The following is a 26,020-nucleotide window of genomic DNA, read 5'->3' as shown; positions in this document are numbered from 1 at the left end:
GACCCACCCCAGTTTTAGGTGAGGGCGCCCCTTAAGGCAGAAGAGGGCTTGTCTGAAGCGACCCGCTCTCGGCTTACCAGACCAGGGCCTCTTGGAACCTCCCAAGGGGGTTTGAATGGATTTCGATCTCTTGTTCTGAGATCATGAGTAACGAAAGGGCCGCTTGTAAGCCGAGAAGAAAGGGCCACGTTTGCGCAAGCTTCCTTGCTCCTGGTAGCCTGTGGGAGAGGAGTACTCTTCCCCCGTAAGACCCTTTATGGTCTCCTCCATGGAAGCTCCGAATGGCGATCTCCTACAAAGGGAAGATCAGACAGGACCTTCTTGGAAGCCTGGTCTGCAGACCAATGTTTGAGCCAAATCATGCGTCTCAGGGTCACTGTTGTTACAGATACCCTACAGACTAAAGGAGCCGCATCCAGAGAGGCATCACAGATGAACTGCAACCCCCGGACTGCTAGCTTTATGAGGTTAGAGGAAATCTGCCCCCCCCCCTCCAAATCCTGGCGCAAAAGCGTTGCCCATTCCGTTAAGGTCTGGGAGACCAAAGTTATGTTAAACACCGGTCTAAGGATGGAACAGAGATGTCAAACCAGAGATTCAGCTCTCATGTCACCAGGAGAAGCGTGGCTTTATAAGCAGAGCAGAGTGTCCAGCTGCACGCTGTGCGGCGATCAGAGAGAAAAAGGAAGCGCAGGAGTTAACACTAGAGGCCCACCACCGAATCACCGCTCTGTAGGCTTCAAAATCATGGCCGCCACTTTATTCAATGGAAAATTACCGCCAAACTACACAAACATGGCTGCTGATAGATACAGCAGCCATCGCCCACAAAATGGCGGCTCAGCACGACGCCCATGCGGCTTCTGAGACACCCAGAAACAAATGGGCAGGAAGGGAGGGCCCTGGCACGAGCCCCCACCAGGACCACCCCCCCCCCCCCCCAAAACAGCTAATCCTGTACATCACCCCTTAGGGGGGAAGGGAGAGGGGAGCTAGGGGGGGTGGTCCCCAGCGGGACCCTGATAAATGGGGGGGGCACTATGCGGGAAGGATGGGAACCCTGGGGGTCCGACCATCCCAGGGAGGGGTCCACGTCCACCCCAACAGGCCACCAATGAAAAGGGGGGACACTACCGCACCATGGATGCCAGGGTGGAATCCACTCCATGCAGACCACTGCGCCATCTTGGAATGGGGGTGCGGCTGGCCAGGGGTACCGTGACCAGGTCTGAGTATCCTCGCACAACGTTTAATTCACAAGCCAGCCCCCGTCTAGTTGGGCTATGTTGCGGCCGACCTAGCACGGAGCTGAGATTGAGTCCCGCTCGCTGGCCGGACAGGGGAGACCATAAGGATATAGAATATTCAGTGCATCACCCAGTCCAGCAGTTGATTGTAGTTCTCACAGGAACATAAATTAAGAAAAGAGGAAAAAAATCAATTTAAAAAAGAAAAAATGCTAGGGCCAGAAATCTAGGTCCTTACGCCTGACTAGGCAGAAAAAAATGCTTATAGCAGGAAGTGGGAGTATACCCCCTGGGACTGCCCCATAGGTGTGGTAAAGTATTTTTCTGCCTAGTGTCCTACTCCTGTAGGGGGTAGCATAACCCAATGGTCAAGAAGATTCTGGAGCTGTGTCCATCAATGAACGAAAGAGAAAACCGTGTTGAATAAATACTACCAAAAACAACCGTGTCTCGAAAAAATAATAAAAATTTAATTTAGGTACAGTGCTGCAAGACAGAGTAATTGTCATTCAAATTGTAACAGCGCTGAAAACACAGGTCCCACCCTTCTGTATTTAAAACCATGCTCTCGGTACCGATTTGCTACAGAACTGACGCATGCCAATGGTGGGAGGAATTATTCTGGGCTGGTCTACATTTTTTTTTTTGTTGCCAGTTTCTAATCCCTCTATAGGCAGCAGTATAACCCAAAGGTGAATACATTTCTGTGCCCCTAAAATGGATTCCAAGAAAAAAGGGAGCACACAAATGTTATTTGATAGCATATCATTCTATTGTGTTACTTTACTTACTCTTTCACCACAGGAGAAACATTCCTACAGGATGCTGGTCTTCCGGGATCTGTGGAGCAGCGTTTGGCTCCAGGAGACTCTCCCAATAGTCCAAACACATGTAGAATCTCCAGGGAATACCGATCTCCAGCATTCAGAAGCCACCACCAACCTAGCAGTCTCTCACAGGGAAGTGTGCGTAGGCTCAGTTCAGGTGGTGAGTACTCTAAATTAAACTTTAAACCATATTAATAGCCTATGTTTACAATATTTATGCACTTTAAGTGAAAAATGGATAGCTAAAGTGCTTATTTGCAATTATTATCTAGATAGATGTTGTTTTCTGTACATTTCTTACATGGAGATATTCAGGGTTATATTTGTTTTTACACAGTAGCTTTCATAGCATTAGGCGTCTTGTTTGCAGGCTATCCTGCTATCACTCATGTATGAAAGTACCGGCTCTTCCAACCTGGGATTTCAATACACAGGGCTGCTGCAGTTATTAATGCATGAATTCAGTTTGACCTCTTGAGAACAAAAGAAACATTGGGTACCATTTCATTGATGCAATAGTGGTGTTGCAAGGCCCTGCCTCTTTTTTTTTTTGCTGTATCACAGCTGTTAAAACAAGCTGCACTGATGCTACACACTGGAGTGGTAAAATGTAGGAGCTATCATTCCTATCCATATGATATACGTATTCTAGAATATGGGTAGAGTATAGTTCCTAAAGCACTAGATTCTTGGTGTCTTAAAATCTGTTGGGCCCATGGTGTAGCGTTATAGAGTTAAAGTGGATGTAAACCCCATTCATGAAATTTGACCTGGGCACATATATAAATGTAGTGTCTACTTACCTCTCTCCAAGGCCCTAAGTCCCATGTCTTGATGGGTGCATGATATCTTCTGACAAGTTCTCCGACACGAGATAAAAGCAGCTGGGAATTTGTATCGGGGTGGGTGCATAGAGATAGATTAGCAGAGAGCTGGTCTATTCACAGCACAGCTCTGCATGTTTCTTCCTTCCTTTGCCTATGTGGAGGGGGAGTGTGTGCCTTTCCTCCAATCAGCTGTCACACCGTGTATGCCAAAACTCCACCCAGTGCTGGAACAGGAAAAAAAATTTCTAAGATGGTGATCACTTTCTAAACAGTGTAGAAAGCTGAAGACAGCAGATATACAAATAAAACTTACAGTATCTCACAAAAGTGAGTACACCCCTTACATTTTTGTAAATAGTTTATTATATCTTTTCATGTGACAACAATGAAGAAATTACACTTTGCTACAATGTAAAGTAGTGAGTGTACAGCTTGTATAACTCTAAATTTGCTGTCCCCTCAAAATAACTCCACACACACCCCTTATTTCCACCGCTTGGGGGATACATTCCATCAGGAAGAAAGGAATAACATAAACACAGACCCTCAATGCTTTACAGCATTGGATGCTCATCTTCCCCATTTATCTGGTGAGTGGGGACACAGGAGGGGAGCACTGAGTGATTCATGTATACTTTGATTCATAGCACTGGCACTTCAATGAACTGATTCCTCTGTATTTACATTTTATCAAAAGGACTCTTTTGCCACTTTATGAACTAAGCGCGGGCACATTCACATTTTAGTTTACACAGTTATTAATGTCTAAACTGCTGGAAACAAAAGTGAGTACACCCCTAGGTGACCATGTCAAAATTGGGCCCAAAGTGTCAATATTTTGTGTGGCCACCATTATTTTCCAGCATTTCCTTAACCCCCCTTGGGCATGAAGTTCACCAAAGCTTCACAGGTTGCCACTGGAGTCCTCTTCCACTCCTCCATGACGACATCACATTGCTGGTGGATGTTCGAGACCTTGCGCTCCTCCATCTTCCGTTTTGAGGATGCCTCACAGATGCTCAATAGGGTTTAGGTCTGGAGACATGCTTGGCCAGTCCATCACCTTTACCCTCAGCTTCTTTAGCAAGGCAGTGGTCGTCTTGGAGTTGTGTTTGGGGTTGGAATAGGGAGGGGCTCATGTTCTGCTTCAGTATGTCACAGTATATGTTGGCATTCATGGGTCCCTCAATGAACTGTAACTCCTCAGGGCCGGCAGCACTCGTGTAGCCCCAGACTCCCACCACCATGCTTGACTTTAGGCAAGACACGCTTGTCTTTGTACTCCTCACCTGGTTGCTGCCACACACGCTTGACACCATTTGAACCAAATATGTTTATCTTGGTCTCATCAGACATGGTTCCAGTAATCCATGTCCGTAGTCTGCTTGTCTTCAGCAAACTGCAAGCTTTCTTGTGCATCATCTTTAGACAAGGCTTCCTTCTGGGACAACAGCCATGCAGACCAATTTGATGCACAACGTATGGTCTGAGCACTGACAGGCTGACGCCCCCCCCCACCCCTTCAACCTCTGCAGCAATGCTGACGGCACTCATATGTCTATTTCCTAAAGCCAACCTCTGGATATGACACTGAGCACGTGCACTCAACTTCTTTGGTCGACCATGGCGAGGCCTGTTCTGAGTGGAACCTGTCCTGTTAAACCACTGTATGGTCTTGGCCCCCGTGCTGCAGCTCAGTTTCAGGGTCTTGGCAATCTTCTTATAGCCTAGGCCATCTTTATGTAGAGCAACAATTCCTCTTTTCAGATCCTCAGAGAGTTCTTTGCCATGAGGTGCCATGTTGAACTTCCAGTTACCAGTATGAGAGAATGAGAGCAATTACACCAAATTTACACCAAATTTACCACACCTGCTCCCCATTTACACCTGAGACCTTGTAACACTGAGTCACCTGACATCAGGGAGGGAAAATGGCTATTTGGGCCCACTTATTACTTCTCACTTATTGAGTTATTTTGAGGGGACAGCAAATTTACACTGTTATACAAGCTGTACACTCACTACTTTACATTGTAGCAAAGTGTCATTTCTTTAGTGTTGTCACATGAAAAGATAAAATAAAATATTTACAAAAAAATGTGAGGGGTGTACAAACTTTTGTGAGATACTGTATGTAGGGAAATTTGTTTCATCTCTGCGTATAATCTGAGGCTGTTCACTTCACTGGGTTTATGTGAGGGTTTACATCCACTTTAAAGCAACATTGTCGCCAGGATCAAAATGTAAAATAAAAGGTCTTTACTTACTTACCTGTCCTGCTGCCTGCTATTTGCTATATTTAAAATAAAATATACTGCTGATTAAAGCATCTTCAGCTTCTGACACTTCTGAGGTTGACTAATGCCTGGTCTCCCTCTGTGCCTTTGTTTTTTTCCACTTCACTACAGGCACATTAGTGACTTAGGGGCTGGCAAATCAAACCCCATCAGGGGACAGGTAAGTATTATATGTGGGACAAAGCATCCAAGATTCCCAGAAATGTGCTGGATGTTGAAGATTCTGCAGCCCCTGTAGCTTTTCTAGAGCGTGAAGATCAGCAGCAACTGAGTCACTTTAGCTCAGGTCTTTGGTGCTGACCAGTCATTTTTAATTGCTGTAAACATGCATGCTCTATTCACAAATTAGGCAGCAATTAAACAGTACAGTGTTTTAGTCATACATATCAAATATACAGTATGTTTACAGTAATACATCTTACCCAACCTCTGGTTCAGCTACAATCCAGTGCATTGAGAGCTACATCCTTTTGCCTTTGTGTGCCTACCCCAAGCAAAGGCAGATTGCTGATTTAGACCATATTTTTATTGTTTCCTCTAGAGTCAGAGAGGTACACTAGCAGCCGACAAGGGCCTCGTGACCCTTCGCAGTGGAATATGGAAGACGTAATGCAGTTTATCAGAGAAGCTGATCCACAGCTGGGATCCCATGCTGAGCTCTTCCGCAAACATGTAAGTCGTATTTGTTGTAACCAGGTTTTGGAGTTGACTTCGTTTTAGCAGTTTAGCATATAAAGAATAACATGACTTGTGTCTAGACCAGCTAGTGATGGTTATAAGTCCAGTCTTCATAAGGCTGAACCACAAAGTTGCATACATAGATAGTCAGGTTGAAAAAAGAGACAGGTCCATCTAGCTCAACCAATAAAAAACAAAAAAGAAAACACAACCATACAATCCCTTATACACAATCCTATACCACAGTTGATCCAGAGGAAGGTGAAAAACACAGCAAAGCATGATCCAATTTACTACAACAGGGGAAAAAATTCCTTCCTGGTCCCCTGAGAGGCAATCGTATATTCCTTGGATCAATTTTACCTATAAATGTTAGTACCCAGTTATATTAGCTATATTTAGGAAAGAATCCAGTCTTTTTTTAAAGCAATCTAGTGAGCTAGCCAGAACCACCTCTGGAGGGAGTCTATTTCACATTTTCACATCTTTTACTGTGAATAAACCTTTCCTTATTTGTAATTTTGACAATTTTGCTTTCAGTGGGCAATGATTTAAAATACAGGTGTTGTTTATATAGGGATTGGCATTCAGGATGATGCAATTCAATGATCTCTAGTCTAAGCAAAAACCTTTCAAATAGTTTCTAAGAAATTGCTTGGATTTCCACATTTAGCTTTTGCTTTGGTGTCTGAAGCTGTGAGGGCTGCTAATAGAAAAAATGAACTGATCTTCTAAAGCAGATACGCATTAGTATTTGTTGTTTGCGGTTGCAGTGACTAACCACTTAAGGACCATTTGATGTACCAGTACATCATAGTTTACAGGTGGTTATAAAAAAGATCACAGCTTGGTGTCATTTGTTTTTCATCTGCTGATTGGCTTTCAGGTACAAGTGATCTGGGTGGCTGTAGACCCGCCTGATTGCTTCTACGGGCCTGAGAAGGTTCCAAGCCTGCCCCCATTGACTTATATCTCAGGCTTCACCAACAATCCTCTAGACCCAAGACCAGCAGTAAACCCTTAACTGATCTCACTTCTGGTGAATGAAGCCTGAAGCCACAAGGGTTTCGGCATTTCTATTTCTGGTTGTCATTCCTCTGGTTGCTATGGAAGAAACTGGTGAAGCACAATCTGTCTGCTTCAGTTACGTGTATAGGTGACATTAGTGGTCTAATAGACCACTGATATTTCCATAAAGAAGACCTGTCACTTTGGTTATGTTATCACATAGGGGCTTGCTACCCTCTATGTGATATAGCAATAAAGATAAGCATAAAAAGTTAAAAAATAAAGCGACATAATTAAAACAAAACACATTTTAAAACCCCTGTATACATACATGCATAATACAAATCATTGCAAAATGGAAATAGTGCAAAAAATCGAGGGCCATCATTTGCTGTTAACGCTAACTTATGGGCTGAAAAGGCTTTTAATGTTTCGCCTATGCACAATTTTATTTTATTTATTTTTTCATTTAAGCCTTCTTGAACAATTTTCACAGATTATAATTGGTCAGCACGTATATACAAATCCGAATAAAAGAAAGAGGGTACACAATTAGCATTATAGGCGAGCAAAGAGCATAGTTTGAACCTTTTTTACCACACTAATATAGGTTTGAGCATAAGTCATTGCATCCCCACACTATAAACCATAAAGACAAACAAACAAAAAAAGGAAAGGAAAAAAGACAATAGATAGTTGAAAGAGGAAGTAAAAGAGCTATGGACAATTTTAGGTACCGATTTTAGGTAATTTTTCACCATTTCACAGGTGTGCGCAATTTTAAGGCTTAACCTGCTTGGTATGTATTTTATCCACACAACTACATCTCTTGTATTTTATGTAAAAAAATGGGTATATTGTGTTTGTGTTTGCACTAAAATTAATTTCAGTGTATTTTTTCCTAAAAATGTCAACTTGATAAACATTTTTATAAATATTGTGCAACATAAAAAAAAATGCAACTTCTTTTTTTTTTCTACAGGGTCCCTGTTTTCAGAAAATATGTACCGCATTTATCGGCGTATAACACGCACATTTTCCCCCTGAAAATAGGGGGTAAATGATGTGTGCGTGTTATACGCCGATATAGTGTTAAGAAGCCAAGGTACATACCGCATAGCGGTGAATCTAAAGCGAGTGAATGTCACAGTAACGGCCGGAAAACCTGTGAGTCCCGGGCCACCCAGGACCAGCATTGCAGGTCTCCGGCAGATTTCCTCTGCTCCAGGCGAACACATCACAGCAGTTGAATTCTCATGGCTGTCGGAGCGTAACCAGGGTAACGCTCTGCTCTGCTCGCAAGAGTTTGCTGGCTGATGTACCGTCAGGTACAAGTAATGAAGTAAAAATATGTGAGAAAGAGGAGTTTTGAACACAGACACACTGCCTAACATGGGAAGGGGGAGCCGAGCTAAGAGACACACACACAATAGCTGACAGCCCCTCCTCCCTGCAAAGGCAGCAACTGTGCACTGATTTTAAAGGGGACCAGAGTATGAAAAGAAGTCTGCCAGGGGGAGCAAATAAACACTTCCTGATAGGGGGATGGGAGCTAAGAGAGACACACTAGCTGACTGTCATTTTACATTATTTACCTTATAAGTGGTAATATTAATAAAAAAAAGTTCTGAGCCACAGTTATTTTGCTTCAAAGTTCTTCATTTGAAATTTGAAGTTTTTTTCTGAAATTTCCCTCTCAAAATTGAGGTGCGTGTTATACGACGATAAATACGGTAATTGGGGGTTATAAGTAATTTTCTGATCAAAATTTTGATTTTAACCTGTGTGAGCAAAAGGGGGTGCTGTCACAAAGGGGTTAAAGAACATAAACTTAGTAACCAATAAGCTTCTAGTTTCAATTTGTTCAATTAAGCCTTTACAATAAAACCTAGAAGCTGATTGGTTACTATGAGCAGCTGTACCAGATTCTTTGGAATGGGAAGGTAGGGTGGTGGCGCTGCTTAAAATAGGAAATGCTAAGAAATATAAATATAATGTGATAAAATATCAGTGATAAAACTCAATATATAAAGGTATTTAACATATATAAAGTGACTAGTGCAGATAAATATTCAATTAGGATCTTTAGAAGAATCAAGAATAAAACAAATATTATTAACTGTAATAGTGCTGTGCTAAAAGTGCATATCAAACAAAGTGCTGGAGTGCACGTGAAATCTCCCAACTATACCACACACTGGTATTTAGGTGCAATAAAGTGCCAATCAAATATAGGATAAAAAATACAACGGATATATTCATAGACAGTCCAATGTTAATAAAAAGTCTCTTATGCCACATGCAGTGACTAAATACAATGTGAAAAAATTCCAAAGAAAAATACCAAAAAATAAATAGTAAGTGACAACACTCTATCTACAAATGGCTTTGAGTGACCCCGTGCTGGGCGGTGAGGTGCTGGGTGATCCTTCTGGTAAAAAAACTCACTCACCAGAAACACCCACCCCACACAGGGGTATAAGGCGGGTGTACAAAAGTATCCAGCGACCAGAGATCTCGGTATCTCCCCTACTCCTGGATAAGGGCGTCCTGGAAGTGGTCTAGGAGATCCTATATGGAAGTATCCCTGGAGTAATAGCGGGTCTTATTGAACTCCTATAAGCAGGTAATGGTCCGAGATGTCCGCAGGAAATCGCTCATAACGGTATACCAGGGAATAATAAATAAACAAGGCACATAGTGTGATACCGTCTAGGTAGTTTAATAACGCAAAAATAGAGAGGTACTCACATAACAGGAGAGAATACAGGCATATAATCGTGAGTCTGGAGCGCGATGCGGTCCAAGCCTCGATCTCGATCGTGAGGAACCGGAAGTGACGCGACACGCTGTACGCGTTTCGTAATAGATACGTCTTCAGCAGCGTCGGTTCACTTCCGATATGGTCCCTTATAAGTGCATGCGGTAGCTAGGTAACAAACTATCAACAGGTTGGCAAGATGTTGCGTAATCCGGAAGTGGACTCCAAGTCACGGACTACATTGAAATGGCAGTGTATTGTAATGTGAATCCTCGGATTCAGCTAAGCAAAATCATGTGCAATATTTACAATATGGTATATTAGTTCGCCAAATATACATCTTGTATATCAGACCTGGGTAACTGCAGATTAGATGTACTAAATGCATTAGCTCCCAGCGCATCGCATGTAAATAGTCCGGGAAGAAACATACATAATAAAATCTCTTAAATGTGGATGTACCACTCAAGATACTATAAATGACATATATAATTTAAATTTTAATCCAAAGAAACATTAAAAATTAAAAATACATATAAATGTCTATATATATAAGTTAATAAGAGGAGAGGGTGAGAGGGCCATCTAGTGGCATGTGGTAAAAGTGCATGTAAAGTATATGGCATGATATGTCTGGAACTCTTTAGATAGTGTTAGGCAAGGTATTTGATACTAACTTGATAGAGTATATAAAATGGACAGGTATTTAGTAATGTATGTAAAAATATATATATATATAAAATAGGACAAGGTATTAATAAAAGCAAGATATTTAGATGATAATATATATATATATATATATATATATATATATATATATATATATATATAATATATGGGCAATGTGATAAATTGAATAAAACAAGAAATGGTGGATATAATATGGTATTAAAATCAGTATATATCATTACTAAGATATGTACATGTCATATGGGTTGCACATATGTATCTATGATCACTAAAAAAGAATTTTTGAGAACTTGAGAAAAAGAAAAACATAGTCATCAGACCTGCGGATAAGGGTGGTGGCCTAGTCATTCTGAGAAAAACACATTATGAAGCCAAAATGTGCAACCTCCTACAAGTACCAGATACTTACAAAAAGTTAAAAGGCAATCCCACTAAATTATATAAAAAGAAATTCAGAGATTACATAAAAAAAGGTAAAGAAATTGGCATATTAAACAAAAAAAGAAGCTCAATATTTATTGCCCCAATCTAGCAAAACACCAGTGGTATATTATTTACCCAAGATACATAAGGATGCCCAGAAACCTCCTGGTAGGCCTATCGTGAGTGGGGTAGACTCATTACTATCCCGATTTAGGCGAGTACATAGATAACTACCTCCAACCTGTAGTTAAGAAAGGTAAATCGTATCTAAAAGACAGTTAGGAGCTTATTAAGGCCCTTAAATCTATACCTATTTCAGATCAATGTCTTTTAGCAACCATAGATGCGAACTCACTATATACGAGCATTAGCCAGCCTGACGGACTGATGGCAGTGAACAAGGCACTACATGAACATAGTAAATTAAAACATACACAAATAGAATACATTATGGAAGGCCTTGAATTAGCGATGTCTCACAATTTTTTTTGGTATAATCGTGATTATTATTTACAAACCAAGGGAGTGGCCATGGGAGCCAAATATGCGCCGAGCGTCGCAAACCTTTTGATAGACATGCTCGAGGAAAATTCTGTTTATGGCCAACATGTTCCTGAATTGATTTTTTATAGACGATACCTTGATGATATCGTGATAATTTGGAATGGCACTGAAGACACTTTACGAGAATTCTTCTCCACTCTTAACAATAATCCTTATGGGATAAAATTTACGGGAAATTGGAGCCAAGAGCAAATTAATTATCTGGATTTACAAATTTTTAAGGACAAACAGGTTTCAAGGAGTAAAACTTTTTTTAAAAGTACGGACAGAAATGGGTACATACCTATTACGAGCTGTCATCACCTGAATTGGAAAGGGAATATTCCGAAGGGTCAGTTCATTCGTATAAGACGTAACTGCGACAATTATGATGATTATCTGGCACAATCAGAAATATTATTACAAAGATTTGAAGAGAAAGGATCTAATAAAGAAAACTTACTCAAAACCAGAGAAATGGTAGCACGAATGAACAGAGAAGATTTATTAACTAAGAAGAATCATGTACATAGCAATAAAGGAGATACAGCTTTTATTACGGGGTTCCACAGGAATTATAGAGATACGGAACGTATTATCAAAAAATACTGGCCAATACTTAAAACAGATAGAACTCTATCTAAACTGCTACCGAACAAACCCACGTTCATATATAGAAGGGCACCCTCTCTCCGGAACCAACTGGTTCATAATGTGGTTGACCCTCCGAAGCCAGTCAAAATGTTTAAAGATCTTAAAGGATTTATCAGATGCAATAGATGTCTGGCATGCAAGATTAATAGACGACAACCGAAAAAAACATTAAAATTTAAATCCAGAGCTAATGGGGAAGAATTCAGTATTAATAAGTTAATTACCTGCCATACCGATCATGTAACCTATCTCATTGAGTGCCCTTGCCGGCTGCAATATGTGGGTAGGACAACTAGGCCACTATACGTTGGAATAAGAGAACACATTAAAAATATACGAAAAGGTTTTCCCAAACATAGTTTATCCAGACATTTCGCAGAGAAACACAATAAGGATCCCAGTGGCCTTACCTTTTATGGGATTGACTCCATATCCGCACACTGGCGAGGAGAAAATAAAAAGATTAAAATCTCCAAAAACGAGACGTCTTGGATATACAGATTAAATACATTACAGCCCAAAGGCCTCAACTTAGACATTGATCTTAATTGTTTTATTTCTAATTTTTAATAGCTTATTTATCTCTGAGTTTTATAGTCTGTTTTTATCTTTTTTACAGACTATACAATTTATCCAATAGTAGTTTAATTATATTTATATATCCCATTTTTATAGTTTTCTAGTTGTAATATATAATCAATTAATTACAAATTCCCTTTTAATGATTATAGATAACATATGTACAACCCATATGACATGCACATTTATATATACCACTTATACAGTTCTTAGTGGTAATATATAATTAATCAATATCAATTCTTTTTTAGTGATCATAGATACATATGTGCAACCCATATGACATGTACATATCTTAGTAATGATACATACTGATTTTAATACCATATTATATCCACCATTTCTTGTTTTATTCAATTCATCACATTGCCCATATACAGTGGGTACGGAAAGTATTCAGACCCCCTTAAATTTTCAACTCTTTGTTATATTGCAGCCATTTGCTAAAATCATTTAAGTTCATTCTTCTTCCTCATGAATGTACACATAGCACCCCATACTGACAGAAAAACACAGAATTGTTGACATTGTTGCAGATTTATTAAAAAAGAAAAACTTGAAATATCACATGGTCCTAAGTATTCAGACCCTTTGCTCAGTATTTAGTAGAAGCCCCCTTTTGATCTAATACAGCCAGGAGTCTTTTTGGGAAAGATGCAACAAGTCTTTCACACCTGGATTTGGGGATCCTCTGCCATTCCTCCTTGCAGATCCTCTCCAGTTCTTTCAGGTTGGATGGTAAACGGTGGACAGCCATTTTTAGGTCTCTCCAGAGATGCTCAACAGGGCTCTGGCTGGGCCATTCAAGAACAGTCACGGAGTTGTTGTGAAGCCACTCCTTCGTTATTTTAGCTGTGTGCTTAGGGTCATTGTCTTGTTGGAAGGTAAACCTTCGGCCCAGTCTGAGGTCCAGAGCACTCTGGAGAAGGATTTTGTCCAGGATATCCCTGTATTTGGCCGCATTCATCTTTCCCTCGATTGCAACCAGTCGTCCTGTCCCTGCAGCTGAAAAACACCCCCACAGCATGATGCTGCCACCACCACCATGCTTCACTGTTGGGACTGTATTGGACAGGTGATGAGCAGTGCCTGGTTTTCTCCACACATACCGCTTAGAATTAAGGCCAAAAAGTTCTATTTTGGTCTCATCAGACCAGAGAATCTTATTTCTCACCATCTTGGAGTCCTTCAGGTGTTTTTTAGCAAACTCCATGCGGGCTTTCATGTGTCTTACACTGAGGAGAGGCTTCCGTCGGGCCACTCTGCCATAAAGCCCCGACTGGTGGAGGGCTGCAGTGATGGTTGACTTTCTACAACTTTCTCCCATCTCCTGACTGCATCTCTGGAGCTCAGCCACAGTGATCTTTGGGTTCTTCTTTACCTCTCTCACCAAGGCTCTTCTCCCCCGATAGCTCAGTTTGGCCGGACGGCCAGCTCTAGGAAGGGTTCTGGTCGTCCCAAACGTCTTCCATTTGAGGATTATGGAGGCCACTGTGCTCCTAGGAACCTTAAGTGCAGCAATCTTTTTGTAACCTTGGCCAGATCTGTGCCTTGCCACAATTCTGTCTCTGAGCTCTTCAGGCAGTTCCTTTGACCTCATGATTCTCATTTGCTCCGACATGCATTGTGATCTGGAAGGTCTTATATAGACAGGTGTGTGGCTTTCCTAATCAAGTCCAATCAGTATAATCAAACACAGCTGGACTCAAATGAAGGTGTAGAACCATCTCAAGGATGATCAGAAGAAATGGAAAGCACCTGAGTTAAATATATGAGTGTCACAGCAAAGGGTCTGAATACTTAGGACCATGTGATATTTCAGTTTTTCTTTTTTAATAAATCTGCAACAATGTCAACAATTCTGTGTTTTTCTGTCAGTATGGGGTGCTATGTGTACATTCATGAGGAAGAAGAATGAACTTAAATGATTTTAGCAAATGGCTGCAATATAACAAAGAGTGAAAAATTTAAGGGAGTCTGAATACTTTCCGTGCCCACTGTATATATTTTTTATCATCTAAATATCTTGCTTTTATTAATACCTTGTCCTATTTTATATATATATATATATTTTTACATACATTACTAAATACCTGTCCATTTTATATATTCTATCAAGTTAGTATTAAATACCTTGCCTAACACCATCTAAAGTGTTCCAGACATTTCATGCCATATACTTTACATGCACTTTTACCACATGCCACTAGATGGCCCTCTCCTCTTATTAACTTCTATATATACATTTATATGTATTTTTAATTTTTAATGTTTCTTTGGATTAAACTTTAAATTATATGTGTCATTTATAGTATCTTGAGTGGTACATCCACATTTAAGAGATTTTATTATGTATGTTTCTTCCCGGACTATTTACTTGCGATGCGCTGGGAGCTAATGCATTTAGTACATCTAATCTGCAGTTACCCAGGTCTGATATACAAGATGTATATTTGGCGAACTAATTTACCATATTGTAAATATTGCACATGATTTTGCTTAGCTGAATCCGAGGATTCACATTACGATACACTGCCATTTCAATGTAGTCCGTGACTTGGAGTCCACTTCCGGATTACGCAACATCTTGCCGACCTGTTGATAGTTTGTTACCTAGCTACCGCATGCACTTATAAGGGACCATATCGGAAGTGAACCGACGCTGCTGAAGATGTATCTATTACGAAACGCGTACAGCGTGTCGCGTCCCTTCCGGTTCCTCACGATCGAGATCGAGGCTTGGACCGCATCGCGCTCCAGACTCACGATTATATGCCTGTATTCTCTCCTGTTATGTGAGTACCTCTCTATTTTTGCGTTATTAAACTACCTAGACGGTATCACACTATGTGCCTTGTTTATTTATTATTCCCTGGTATACCGTTATGAGCGATTTCCTGCAGACATCTCGGACCATTACCTGCTTATAGGAGTTCAATAAGACCCGCTATTACTCCAGGGATACTTCCATATAGGATCTCCTAGACCACTTCCAGGACGCCCTTATCCAGGAGTAGGGGAGATACCGAGATCTCTGGTCGCTGGATACTTTTGTACACCCGCCTTATACCCCTGTGTGGGGTGGGTGTTTCTGGTGAGTGAGTTTTTTTACCAGAAGGATCACCCAGCACCTCACCGCCCAGCACGGGGTCACTCCTTAAAGCCATTTGTAGAGTGTTGTCACTTACTATTTATTTTTTGGTATTTTTCTTTGGAATTTTTTCACATTGTATTTAGTCACTGCATGTGGCATAAGAGACTTTATTACCATTGGACTGTCTATGAATATATCCGTTGTATTTTTTATCCTATATTTGATTGGCACTTTATTGCACCTAAATACCACAGTGTGTGGTATAGTTGGGAGATTTCACGTGCACTCCAGCACTTTGTTTGATATGCACTTTTAGCACAGCACTATTACAGTTAATAATATTTGTTTTATTCTTGATTCTTCTAAAGATCCTAATCGAATATTTATCTGCACTAGTCATTTTATATGTTAAATACCTTTATATATTGAGTTTTATCACTGATATTTTATCACATTATATTTCATAGCATTTCCTATTTTAGGCAGCGCCACCACCCTACCTTCCCATTCCATTCCATATTTAGTCTTCGGACTAATATCCAGGGAGGCTGCAGCCTATATATTTCACATTTTTTTTCACATATTATATATATATCACTACTTACACCATTTATACAATTTTATATCTCTCATTTGCACATACACTTTTGTACACACATTTTTTTGTTTGTTTTACATCCAGATAGACCATTAGCGCGGAGTTTATACTTTGTACCAGATTCTTTGTTCACTAGATTTGGTAAATCTCAGAATCAGTGAGGAGTCATGCTGTGTCTCTGCACACCACCAGCACTGCATCAGATTGACTGAAGCACAAGATGGCAAGCTCCTATTGGCTCATGGGAGCAGAGTTTCATATTATTCCTGATTAAGACCTGAACACTAGTGATTTACTGAGGAGGAGACGTTACCCCCACACAGGTCTTTTTTACCTCTTCTAGATGTGTATGACTGTTAGAACCAAGAGGACAACATAAACAGTGTTTATTGGCGTTTTTTGGCACAAAAGGGGCTTCATGGAGATTGCATGGTTGTTGTTACAGTGTAGATGTATATAGTACTGGTGAATATCTTCTCTGAACTATACTTTTATAGTCACTATAGTAAACTAGTTACTGTTTTCTTGCAAGTTCCTTACGTATGTAACTGTAATACGTTGTAAAATAATTTGATAAAGTTTAGAGATTGGCGACATTAAAGAAAAATCCTATAATTTCACAGGGAAGTAAAAAAGCAGGGCAGTCAAGGCTGCTGCGGGTATATTCCTGCACTGGATTCCTGCAGAGGTTTTTTCATGCGTTTCAGTTTTTTTTTTTCACTAGAGCACAACCTGAAAAAGGGTCCCTGTAAAGAGAAGACTTGCTATTTACCTGCCCTGCTGCCCATGATCTTCACTATTGAAGTGCTAAGATAGCTGAACAATTTTAGCATCTGACACTTTCAAGAGAGTATTTGATGCCTGGTCCTCCTCTGCATTCTTTGGTTGTATCTGCCAGGGCCTGCATCATTACAGGACAGAGTAGTGATATGCAGGCAGGCATGTCTAAGGCCCCTTTCACACTAGTGGACCATTCAGATCCGCCTGTCAGTTTTTCAGGTGGATCTGAACGGATGCCCCATGCATCTCTATGGGGCATCGGATGTCAGCGAAGACATGTCCTCTGACATCCGATCCGGTCCGTCGAATCTGGACGGACGGAAACCCTTTTTTTCCATCTGTCCAGCGGATCGGATAAGAGCGGACGCGGACAGGCAGTCCGTTCTCATCCGTTTCCTCCATAGAGACCAGCGGGAACCTGACAGCTGTGTCTCTGCACACAGCGTGGAGACAGAGCTGCCATCCACCTGCTCAGCGAGGGATCGGCGGATAGATCCCCCGCTGAGAAAAAATGAGTCCGCCTACAGACTCCCAAGTGTGAAAGGGGCCTAACAAGAACCCAGGACCAGGCATTCACACACATGGAAGTGTTTTGGAGGCTGAAGATTCCTCTGCCACTGTAGCTCTTCAAAACTTCAAACATTTTCTTATAACTCTATCATGATTAAATGGATTTGATATACATTACTTCTCTCTCATTAGCTTTTTTTTTTTTGTCTCCCCTATTAAGGAAATAGATGGAAAAGCCTTGCTCCTTCTAAGAAGTGATGTCATGATGAAGTACATGGGGCTGAAGTTGGGTCCTGCTCTAAAGCTGTCTCACCACATAGACAAATTGAAGCAGGGAAAGTTCTGACCATGGAAAGAAGCCAGTTCCTTCCTCACTCAATGGTCATACATTGGACTGCCTCAGCAACTTTTTGTAAAGTCACCTTTCAAGGAATATGTCCCCATTTTCTGGGGCATTTCACATATTGTTGACTTCTCAACCTACAGATTCCCAGTTTTTGAGTTTCTCCTTCAGTCCTGCGAACTTGTCCTTTTAAATTTCACAATCTTGGGAGATGAAGACTTTACACTTTTAGATGGTCCGTTGGTTGCCCTTCTCCTTGGTTAATCCATACAATACTTTTCTTATTTTATATAGCACTGGCAGTGCACACAGTGCTGTACATAGTAGAATAAATGAGGCACAATGAACTTTTGGCCGCAGAAGCTTTGAATTTGATGCTTTATTAGGTTACTGAAAATCCACTTTACGTCTTGTATATGGGTAAAATGAAGGGGTCGCCGGTATATGTATTAATAAATTCAGATCCAACTACACAGGCTTTGCGCACCGTTAATCCAATGTTTCCCAATTCTATTGCTTAGGATGCTAACAGTACGGTTTCCAGACTTTGAGGCGTCGTTGCACAGTGGACAGATTTGTTTATTTTCACCTGATTGAAAAACCCTTCCCATTGGTCACAGATTGTTATAATCAGTCTCCAAAACCTTTTACCTGGGCTATGAGAACTCTGCTTTTTTAATGTCTGAGACACTTTTCACATGACGGGTGACAAGAAAAGCACTACGTAATGAATGGCCAAATACTAATATGGAGGCAACGAGCTGTATGAGCAGAGTATAGGCAAAACCAGTTATATGTTATTAATGCATTTTGTGGTTGACCTCTACAGTGGAATGAAGAAAAGGAGACCCAGTAGTAATATAGCAGTCTATAGAAATATTTGGTGCATAAAATACTTCATATTAGTATTACACTATCACTGGCAGGTGCTTTTTGGTTGCACATTTCATTTTGCCTATCAACTTTAGTGGACTTTGATATGTTCAAATGTATAATTGTCACACCAATAATTCTTACTCTTATCTTCAATCCATTAGCTGTAATTTTAACTTTGTGCAGAACTTCCATACCATGCATACACTTTATAGTTCTTTATATTTATTTTAAAGCAAAAAGCTGATAAAATGTTATACCGGTGTATGGAAAAGCTTTACATTTAATTTTGTACTTTGTATAAAGTTAGCATGGGCCAGGTTGAAAAAAATATGTTGTGAATATTTAATGGTTCTTTTTTTCTCCACGTTTGTATTTAACAAGTTGCAAGTGTAGGCAAAGTGCTAAATACATAGGCAGGATACATACATATAAAATGTCTTAAAGTCTAAATTCACAATTTACATAAACTGCCCAATGCAGACAAGGGCCCGCAGTTATTTTATATACACTGTGCAGTTTGTAAAAATACTGTTTAATGCAAATGCCATACCTGTTGGCCTTTTCTGTCACCCATGAAGCCTGGTTGAAATATTCCTAATGTTTACATTCCTATGTCCAGGCTTAATTTTAACCACTTGACAACTGCCCACCGCAGATTTACTGCGGCAGGCAACCGCTCTTGGGCAAAGTAGTAGTACTACGTGGCTCGCTCAGGAGACTCTAGGGGGCGAGCGCGCCGGGGAGCCAGTGCATGTGACAGGCAGCTCTGATGGCCGCCGGCCACTCGCGATCTCCCTCTGCTGACAGAGAAGGACAGACAGCTGATGTAAACACAGCCGTCCGTCATTCTCCCTGAAGTGATCACAGAGGCTATGTGATCCTTCTATATTGGATCACGTGTCTCTGTGATGATTTCACAAGCCCAACCCTTTCACAGTTAGAATCACTCCCCTAGGCTTACATTTAACACCTTGATCACTAATAGTATTAATCCCTTCCCTGCCAATGGCATTATTACAGTAACAGTGCATATTTTTAGCACTGATTACTGTAGTAACGTCACTGGTACCCCCAAAAGTGTCAAAAATGTCAGTTAGGGGTCCGATCTGTCTACTGCAATGTCCCAGTCCCACATAAAATCGCAGATCGCCGCCATTACTAGTAAAAAAAAAAACGATAAAAAATGACATAAATCTTTCCCGTAGTTAGTAGACACAATAACTTTTGCGCAAGCCAATCAAAATACGCTTATTGCGATTTTTTTTGACCAAAAATATGTAGCAGAAAACAAATTGGCCTAAAATGTTAAATTTTGTTTTTTAATTTTTTTTGGGGGGGGGGGGGAATGTTCTATAGCAGAATGTGAAAAATATTGTTTTTTTTCAAAATTGTTGCTCTTCTTTTGTTTATAGCGCAAAAAATAAAAATCGCACAGGTGATCAAATACCACCAAAAGAAAGCTCTATTTGTGGGAAAAAGGACATAAATTTTATTTTGGTACAGTGTTGCACGACCGCGCAATTGTCCGTTAAAGTAACGCAGTGCCGAATCGCAAAATAGTACCTGGTCATTAAGCAGCAAAATCTTCCGGTCCTTAAGTGGTTAAGGACATGGGCTACAACAAAATGGCCACAAGGCCACCATCTTTAAGTGATAATCTCTTTAGTTGCCACAAAGAATGAATCTCGGTGGCCATTTTCTTGTAGCCCAGAGTAGGAGATGGAAAGAAGCTATGGCAGTGTGAGAATCCTGGTGGGGATTAAACTGGAGAGTTTTTCCTGTAGTGAGAGAAAGCATACTGCACAGGGTGGATTTGATTTAAATCACTAGTAAAATTCTATGTTGGCTTACGATGAACCATGTCTACTTAGTAACAGTTTAGATGTTATGGACATATATATTATTTGTATACATTTATGTTATACTTTAAAACTCCAAAAAAAATCAGTTGAAATAAATCACTAGTAAAAAGGCTTGATTTAAATCCACTCAATTTAAATCATAATTTTTAAAGAGCAACTGTCATCTCTGCCCCACATTCACTTTAATGGGACGGCTGGTGATGCGCCAGTGATACAACAAGGTGAGGGACGTGGCAGCAGCAGGTGAGTGGATGCCCGCTAACAGCTGCTGCCATGATGGATCTGAAATGACAGGTGCTCCTTAAATGTAAGGACTCATTCTTGCTGGTAGTGTGCAATTGTGCCGAATCGCAAAATAGGCCCTGGTCTTTGAGCAGCCAAATCCTCCAGGGCTTAAGTGGTTAAAACAAAATTTGATTTAAATAAAAAATCAGTTTGATCTCCAATAAATCCAATTTAAAAAAAAAAAACAAAACGATTTTTATCCACCTTGATACCGCATATGTGCAGCTTTTTGAGCACTCCTGCAATGCTGGTGGTAAGCACTGAACCCCTACCATGAAAAAAAAAACAGGACATAGGAATGTAAAAATTGGGGTACTTTGGCCAGACTTTATGGATGACAGAAAAGACCTACAGTTATTTTTACAAATTATATTGTGCATTTTAAATTACTAGGGCCCTTTGTCTTCATGGGCCAGTTTATGTAAAAGGTTAACTCAGTCTTTATCTGCAAAAAAATTGTAATTATGTTTTCTAGACGAGGTATCTGACTGATATTATGCAAGGTCCTGACCGTTTAATTTTCTATACCACAGTCAAGGCAATACAGGTTGGTCAAGACTGTGATTGAGTAGTGAAGAAACAGCAGGTCACTGATGAGGTTATCTCTATGCTCTCTCACCCAATCAATAAGCTCTATTTATTATTATACAGAGAGCTGTGCAATGCAGTAAAGCCTGGCTGACTGAATTCTGCCCACTCTTCCGGATTAAAGCCTGTTAATGTAGTTAAATGCAAGGAGTTGAAGGAAGAAACACTAAAACCCAATTTAAAAATGCAATCACTGGAATAAATAGGAGGAAGGAGATATCTATTTGCATACAATTAAAATGATAATGAACTATATAAAATGAATAATTTTTGAAACCGCCTCAGTGACCTTTAATTACCTTTTTTATATTATATATTTTTATTAGGGCATGTATGTTTCAGTGTGTTTGTCTCTTCAAAAAGAACCAATAGTGTTCTTTACTGAGCTCTTTACTGTGGTGAATAAGTAAAGTAGTTGTAAAGGGGTGTTATCTTCATGCATTCTATGATTAAGTATGCAGCCCCCAATACTTACCTAAACCCGATCCAGCGATGTGTCCTGGCTCTCTGCCTCATCATTATCTCATCATTATCTCAGAGACAGCAGCGGGAGCCACTGTCAATCACAGCCAGTAAGGAGGGAGAGGGGCCAAGTCCAAATCTGTGTCTCCTATGGACACAGTGGGGCTCGGGAGCAAACATGCAAGAGTGCCCCCGTAGCAAGCGGCTTGCTATGGGGCCAGCCCAGGGAGCCAGCAGGGGACCCGAGAAAAGAAGGATCTGGACTGCTCTGTGGAAAATCATTGGGCAGAGCAGATAAGCATAACATTAATATTTTTAAGAAAATGAGCCTTTAGTATCCTTTTAAATGGAAAACTGAGATGACTGGATGCAGATATGTTAGTATTGTTGCTCTTACATGGGGCCAGCTTACTACTTTGTACATCCCGTTTACCTCTATAGATAAGTCAGTGTCTTCTGAGGGGTAACTATTAGACTGGCAGTCATTCCTTTATTGTATTTGCTATAAGAGCTTTCCGAGAGCATTTTAGACTGTTGTAAGCTCCACTAATATATTAAAGTGCTCTGTAATCTTTGCCTGAACCCTACAGCAATAGTGGCTTGACTTTTCTGGTGTGTTTACAGGTGTAGCAAAATGTGGTCACATGCCCTCAAGTCAGTGGGTACTAGGGCTCCCCTTTACTGCCACTCTGTCGTATAGTGGCCATGAATGATGAACACTGCATGATCTCAGAAGCTTGGCAAACTGAAGCAAAGGCCCCTAGGAAAAAGTTTTTAGTTTGATTATGCTAATTCAGACCAATCGCCTTTCTAACAATCTGGACTATAATATTTTTCTTGTGGTATAGAATAGAGGGGAGAAGTGCTTGTTGGGTCATCTAAATATTATAAAGCATGTCTAACCGGATTTTCTTTCTTAATTTGACAACTTCACAAAGGTTGGGGGGTGATTCTCTGTGATCTAGAACTATCAGAAATGTATTTTAAAACAAATATAGGCTCTGTCCTAGACAGGGCCATCTTTAATATTGATTGGACCCTGGGCAAATATTTTCTTGGGCCCTCCCGAATCCACTTATCAATTATTTGCAGGCAATGCGGGCTCAAGGGGCAACTGCTTTGGGCCCCACAACAATGACTGGGCCCAGGGCAGCTGCCCCTTTTGCCCTGTGTTAAAGACAGCCCTGGTCCTAGATGCAGTTATACCATTCTGAATAGAACTGTATTTTCTGAACCCAACCCTGAATGTTTTTAATTTTCTTCTGGCTCTGGTCATTTCTACACGAGGGCCATATACAGGGGGTAGATATTTCAGAGAAGCACCGGGTATTGTTTTTTTTTTTTCTCTAGACAAATACTGTTTGTGACCAAAAGCATATTTAAGCGGTTGCATTTAATCTTTTAACGCTAAAATATTTCACATTTCAAAGCCAAGGTGTAAGTCCTTTATTGTAGTTTAAAGTGATTAAAATAAAAACTAAAAAAGTAAAGAAGATTGAGCCCTCTATCCTTGGCAGGCACTGCCTCTTATATTGGCGTCTTGATTTTTGTATTGCTGTCCTCGATAGACAGACCCTTATCTTAAATTTTTTTAGCCACTTCGGCTCCTACACCTATACACCCCATATGGACCTCAGCAATTTTAATTTTCCGCTATAGGCTTATTAATTGGGCAGTAACTTTGTACTTTTGATACCGAAATAATACATATATCATTTGTTGGAAACAAAAAGGGCTCTTTTGACATTACTGACTGAAAAAAATATTTTCTATATATTCTAATTTCAAAAAAGTAACACATTTTTTCCTAGTTTGACCAGTGTTAGTTTTAAAACAATTAGTGTTATATTACTGTAGATAAAAAGTGAAAATTTTATTCTTTAATTTGTCCCGTCTATAATGACATTAAAATGACTTGATACAAAGAATTGCAAAGTTATTTGAAAATGAAATAAAGGCTTTTATTCATTTTGTGGGGTTTTTTAATGCAACGCTCCAAAAAGCAATATGAACTGGAACTAAAAAAGTATTTTTATATATCAATATGAATGGTAATTCAGAACAAAAAATAGCTAAAAGGGGGGGAGGAAAGAGTTGATTATGACTTAAGGGTTAATAAAGCTGGAATTGATGGTGTGCGAGATCATTGAACAAAATTGTATTTGTAGGCTTTATTCATACAGAAGTCCCAGGCAATGGTACTGATCAACTTACTAACATCGGACTATAATGTTTTCCTTGTGGTATGGGATAGATAGAAACCTCTAAATACTGTAATGTAGATCTAATGAGATTTTCTTTCTTGCCACATCTGTCTGAGAAGTGAATTTCACCATCTTTTTTTTCTTATGAAGCAGAAGAATTTGTTTTAGGAAAGGAAATGCATCAGTTGGGATGTACTGATCCCACTAATGCCTCGTACACACGCAACGATTGTTGGCTGACCGATCGGCCGTCTTTTGTCCAGTGTTGTTGTGTTGGTTGAAATGTACTCTAGACTGCACACTAATTTTTTCGGCCAACAACAACCAACTTCAGAAGTGATATGTGCTGGTATACTTTCCGTGTGTTTTTTCTTCTCTGACCATGCCCAGTCTTGCTCATCTGATTTTTGTCTGCCGAAATCTGTACTGACTGACGAACAATCTGCCGTCCTGCTGACGGCCAACAAAAATTTTATAGCATGCACACCAGATTTTGTTCGGCCGAAAAGTCGCAGTCGGTTGTCGGAAGCATCATACTAACAAGCCGACAATCTGCCGATCGGACGTTGGCCGAAAATTCACGGCCAACAATCGTTGCGTGTGTACGAGGCATAAGTCACCAGATCATTCACTGCTTCTGGTTCCCTGTACTGGCAGACAAACCTGTCCGGGAGGTACACAGCCATCATCCCCCACTTGTGACTCAAGTTGTGGAACATCTCCAGCTATAGGCCCTACTCCCCTGGGTCCAGACCTTGACAACTAATGAGGTCAGGCCGCCACACCCAGTATATTCCACTGTGCACATGGATGGACTTCTATCGTTTTCAGCCATGGAAGCTGCCATCTTGGCCTCTGTTCAATCTGCAACTGCTATGATGCTGCAAGTGTGATCAGTTATGACACCAGCCATTGGATAGTTTGACAGTTTGGTTTAGAGCTCATCCAATAAGAAAGTTGTGGAGGAAATGTAACTTTTTTGAAACTGTTAAATCGATGTGCTACTTCCACTTTAAGTTCCAGTCAGGACAGATCCATTCTAGCTTGCGGCAGTGAGGACTTCTGGTTCCTCCCTGATGGTTTATTTACATCTAGATCACTACAATTGTGTTGTCCAGTTGAATCTGAATCAGGTAACCCCTCCAGGAGGTTGGTTCAAATCACCCAAAGCTCAGAAACGTTAAGGAGATTCTGATGACAAGGCCCCCTGCACTTGAGTGCCCAAGACTCCTCTTCAGCCCAACAGGCTGGCATCCCTTCTAGGAATCTTCCAGATGACAGGGAGGAAGGACTTCAACTGTGGTTCCAGAACTGAATTTCTAAGCCACCATGCCAGGGACAATCTGGTGTGAAGTGTCAACTGAATTGGTTTGCCTAAGAAGTGTCCTGACAAAGTTCTGATGCAGATGTCTGGAGTGAAACTTCATAAATGGGTCTGCCTCAAAAAGAAGCTACCAGCATATCTAAGACACCCATGCAAAAGAGGAGTTAGAGGACTCTGGGATTGGAGAACCCAAACATGAAATTGGAGGATGTGAAGTTTTGCATGTTGGTGGAAAAAAATCCTTGCCTGTCCAGGACTAGACTCCGATACTCCGTAATAATCAGTAATTTCCAGTGTTGGAATCCATCGGAACCACTGCAATGTCATGACAGTCAAGGCCACATTATTCAGCAGAGCATTGACTGTTTCCTCAACAGGAGGTCATCTAGGTATCCCACAATGGGAGTAGCAGGGCTAAAAGTAGGGCCAGCACCTTAGTAATCAACTGAGGTGTAGGCTGAAGGGTGGGGCCATGAACTAGTACTTTAGGGAGCCCACAGCAAAGTGTAGGAAATGCAGACATAGTGAAAAGGTGGGGACATGTGGGTACCTGTCCCTGA

General features: G+C 40.6%; 1 protein-coding gene across 3 annotated transcripts in view; it reads left to right on the top strand.

Moving 5' to 3' along the window:
- Positions 1 to 18,332, top strand: part of SCMH1 (Scm polycomb group protein homolog 1) — an 84,570-nt gene extending 66,238 nt beyond the window's left edge. For all 3 annotated transcript variants that reach the window (XM_082247034.1, XM_082247033.1, XM_082247032.1), the window contains 3 exons: positions 2,052 to 2,234; positions 5,740 to 5,870; positions 17,737 to 18,332. In XM_082247034.1, coding sequence (XP_082103160.1) covers positions 2,052 to 2,234; positions 5,740 to 5,870; positions 17,737 to 17,862 — 440 coding nt within the window. In that variant the 3' untranslated portion in view covers positions 17,863 to 18,332. The remainder of the gene's footprint in view (positions 1 to 2,051; positions 2,235 to 5,739; positions 5,871 to 17,736) is intronic.
- The last annotated feature ends 7,688 nt before the right edge of the window (positions 18,333 to 26,020 follow it).

Source organism: Pelophylax lessonae, assembly GCF_965119305.1.
Source record: "Pelophylax lessonae genome assembly, chromosome: 2".
In the NCBI taxonomy this organism is placed as follows: Eukaryota; Metazoa; Chordata; class Amphibia; order Anura; family Ranidae; genus Pelophylax; species Pelophylax lessonae.
This window is presented reverse-complemented; position numbering and strand designations above follow the sequence as displayed.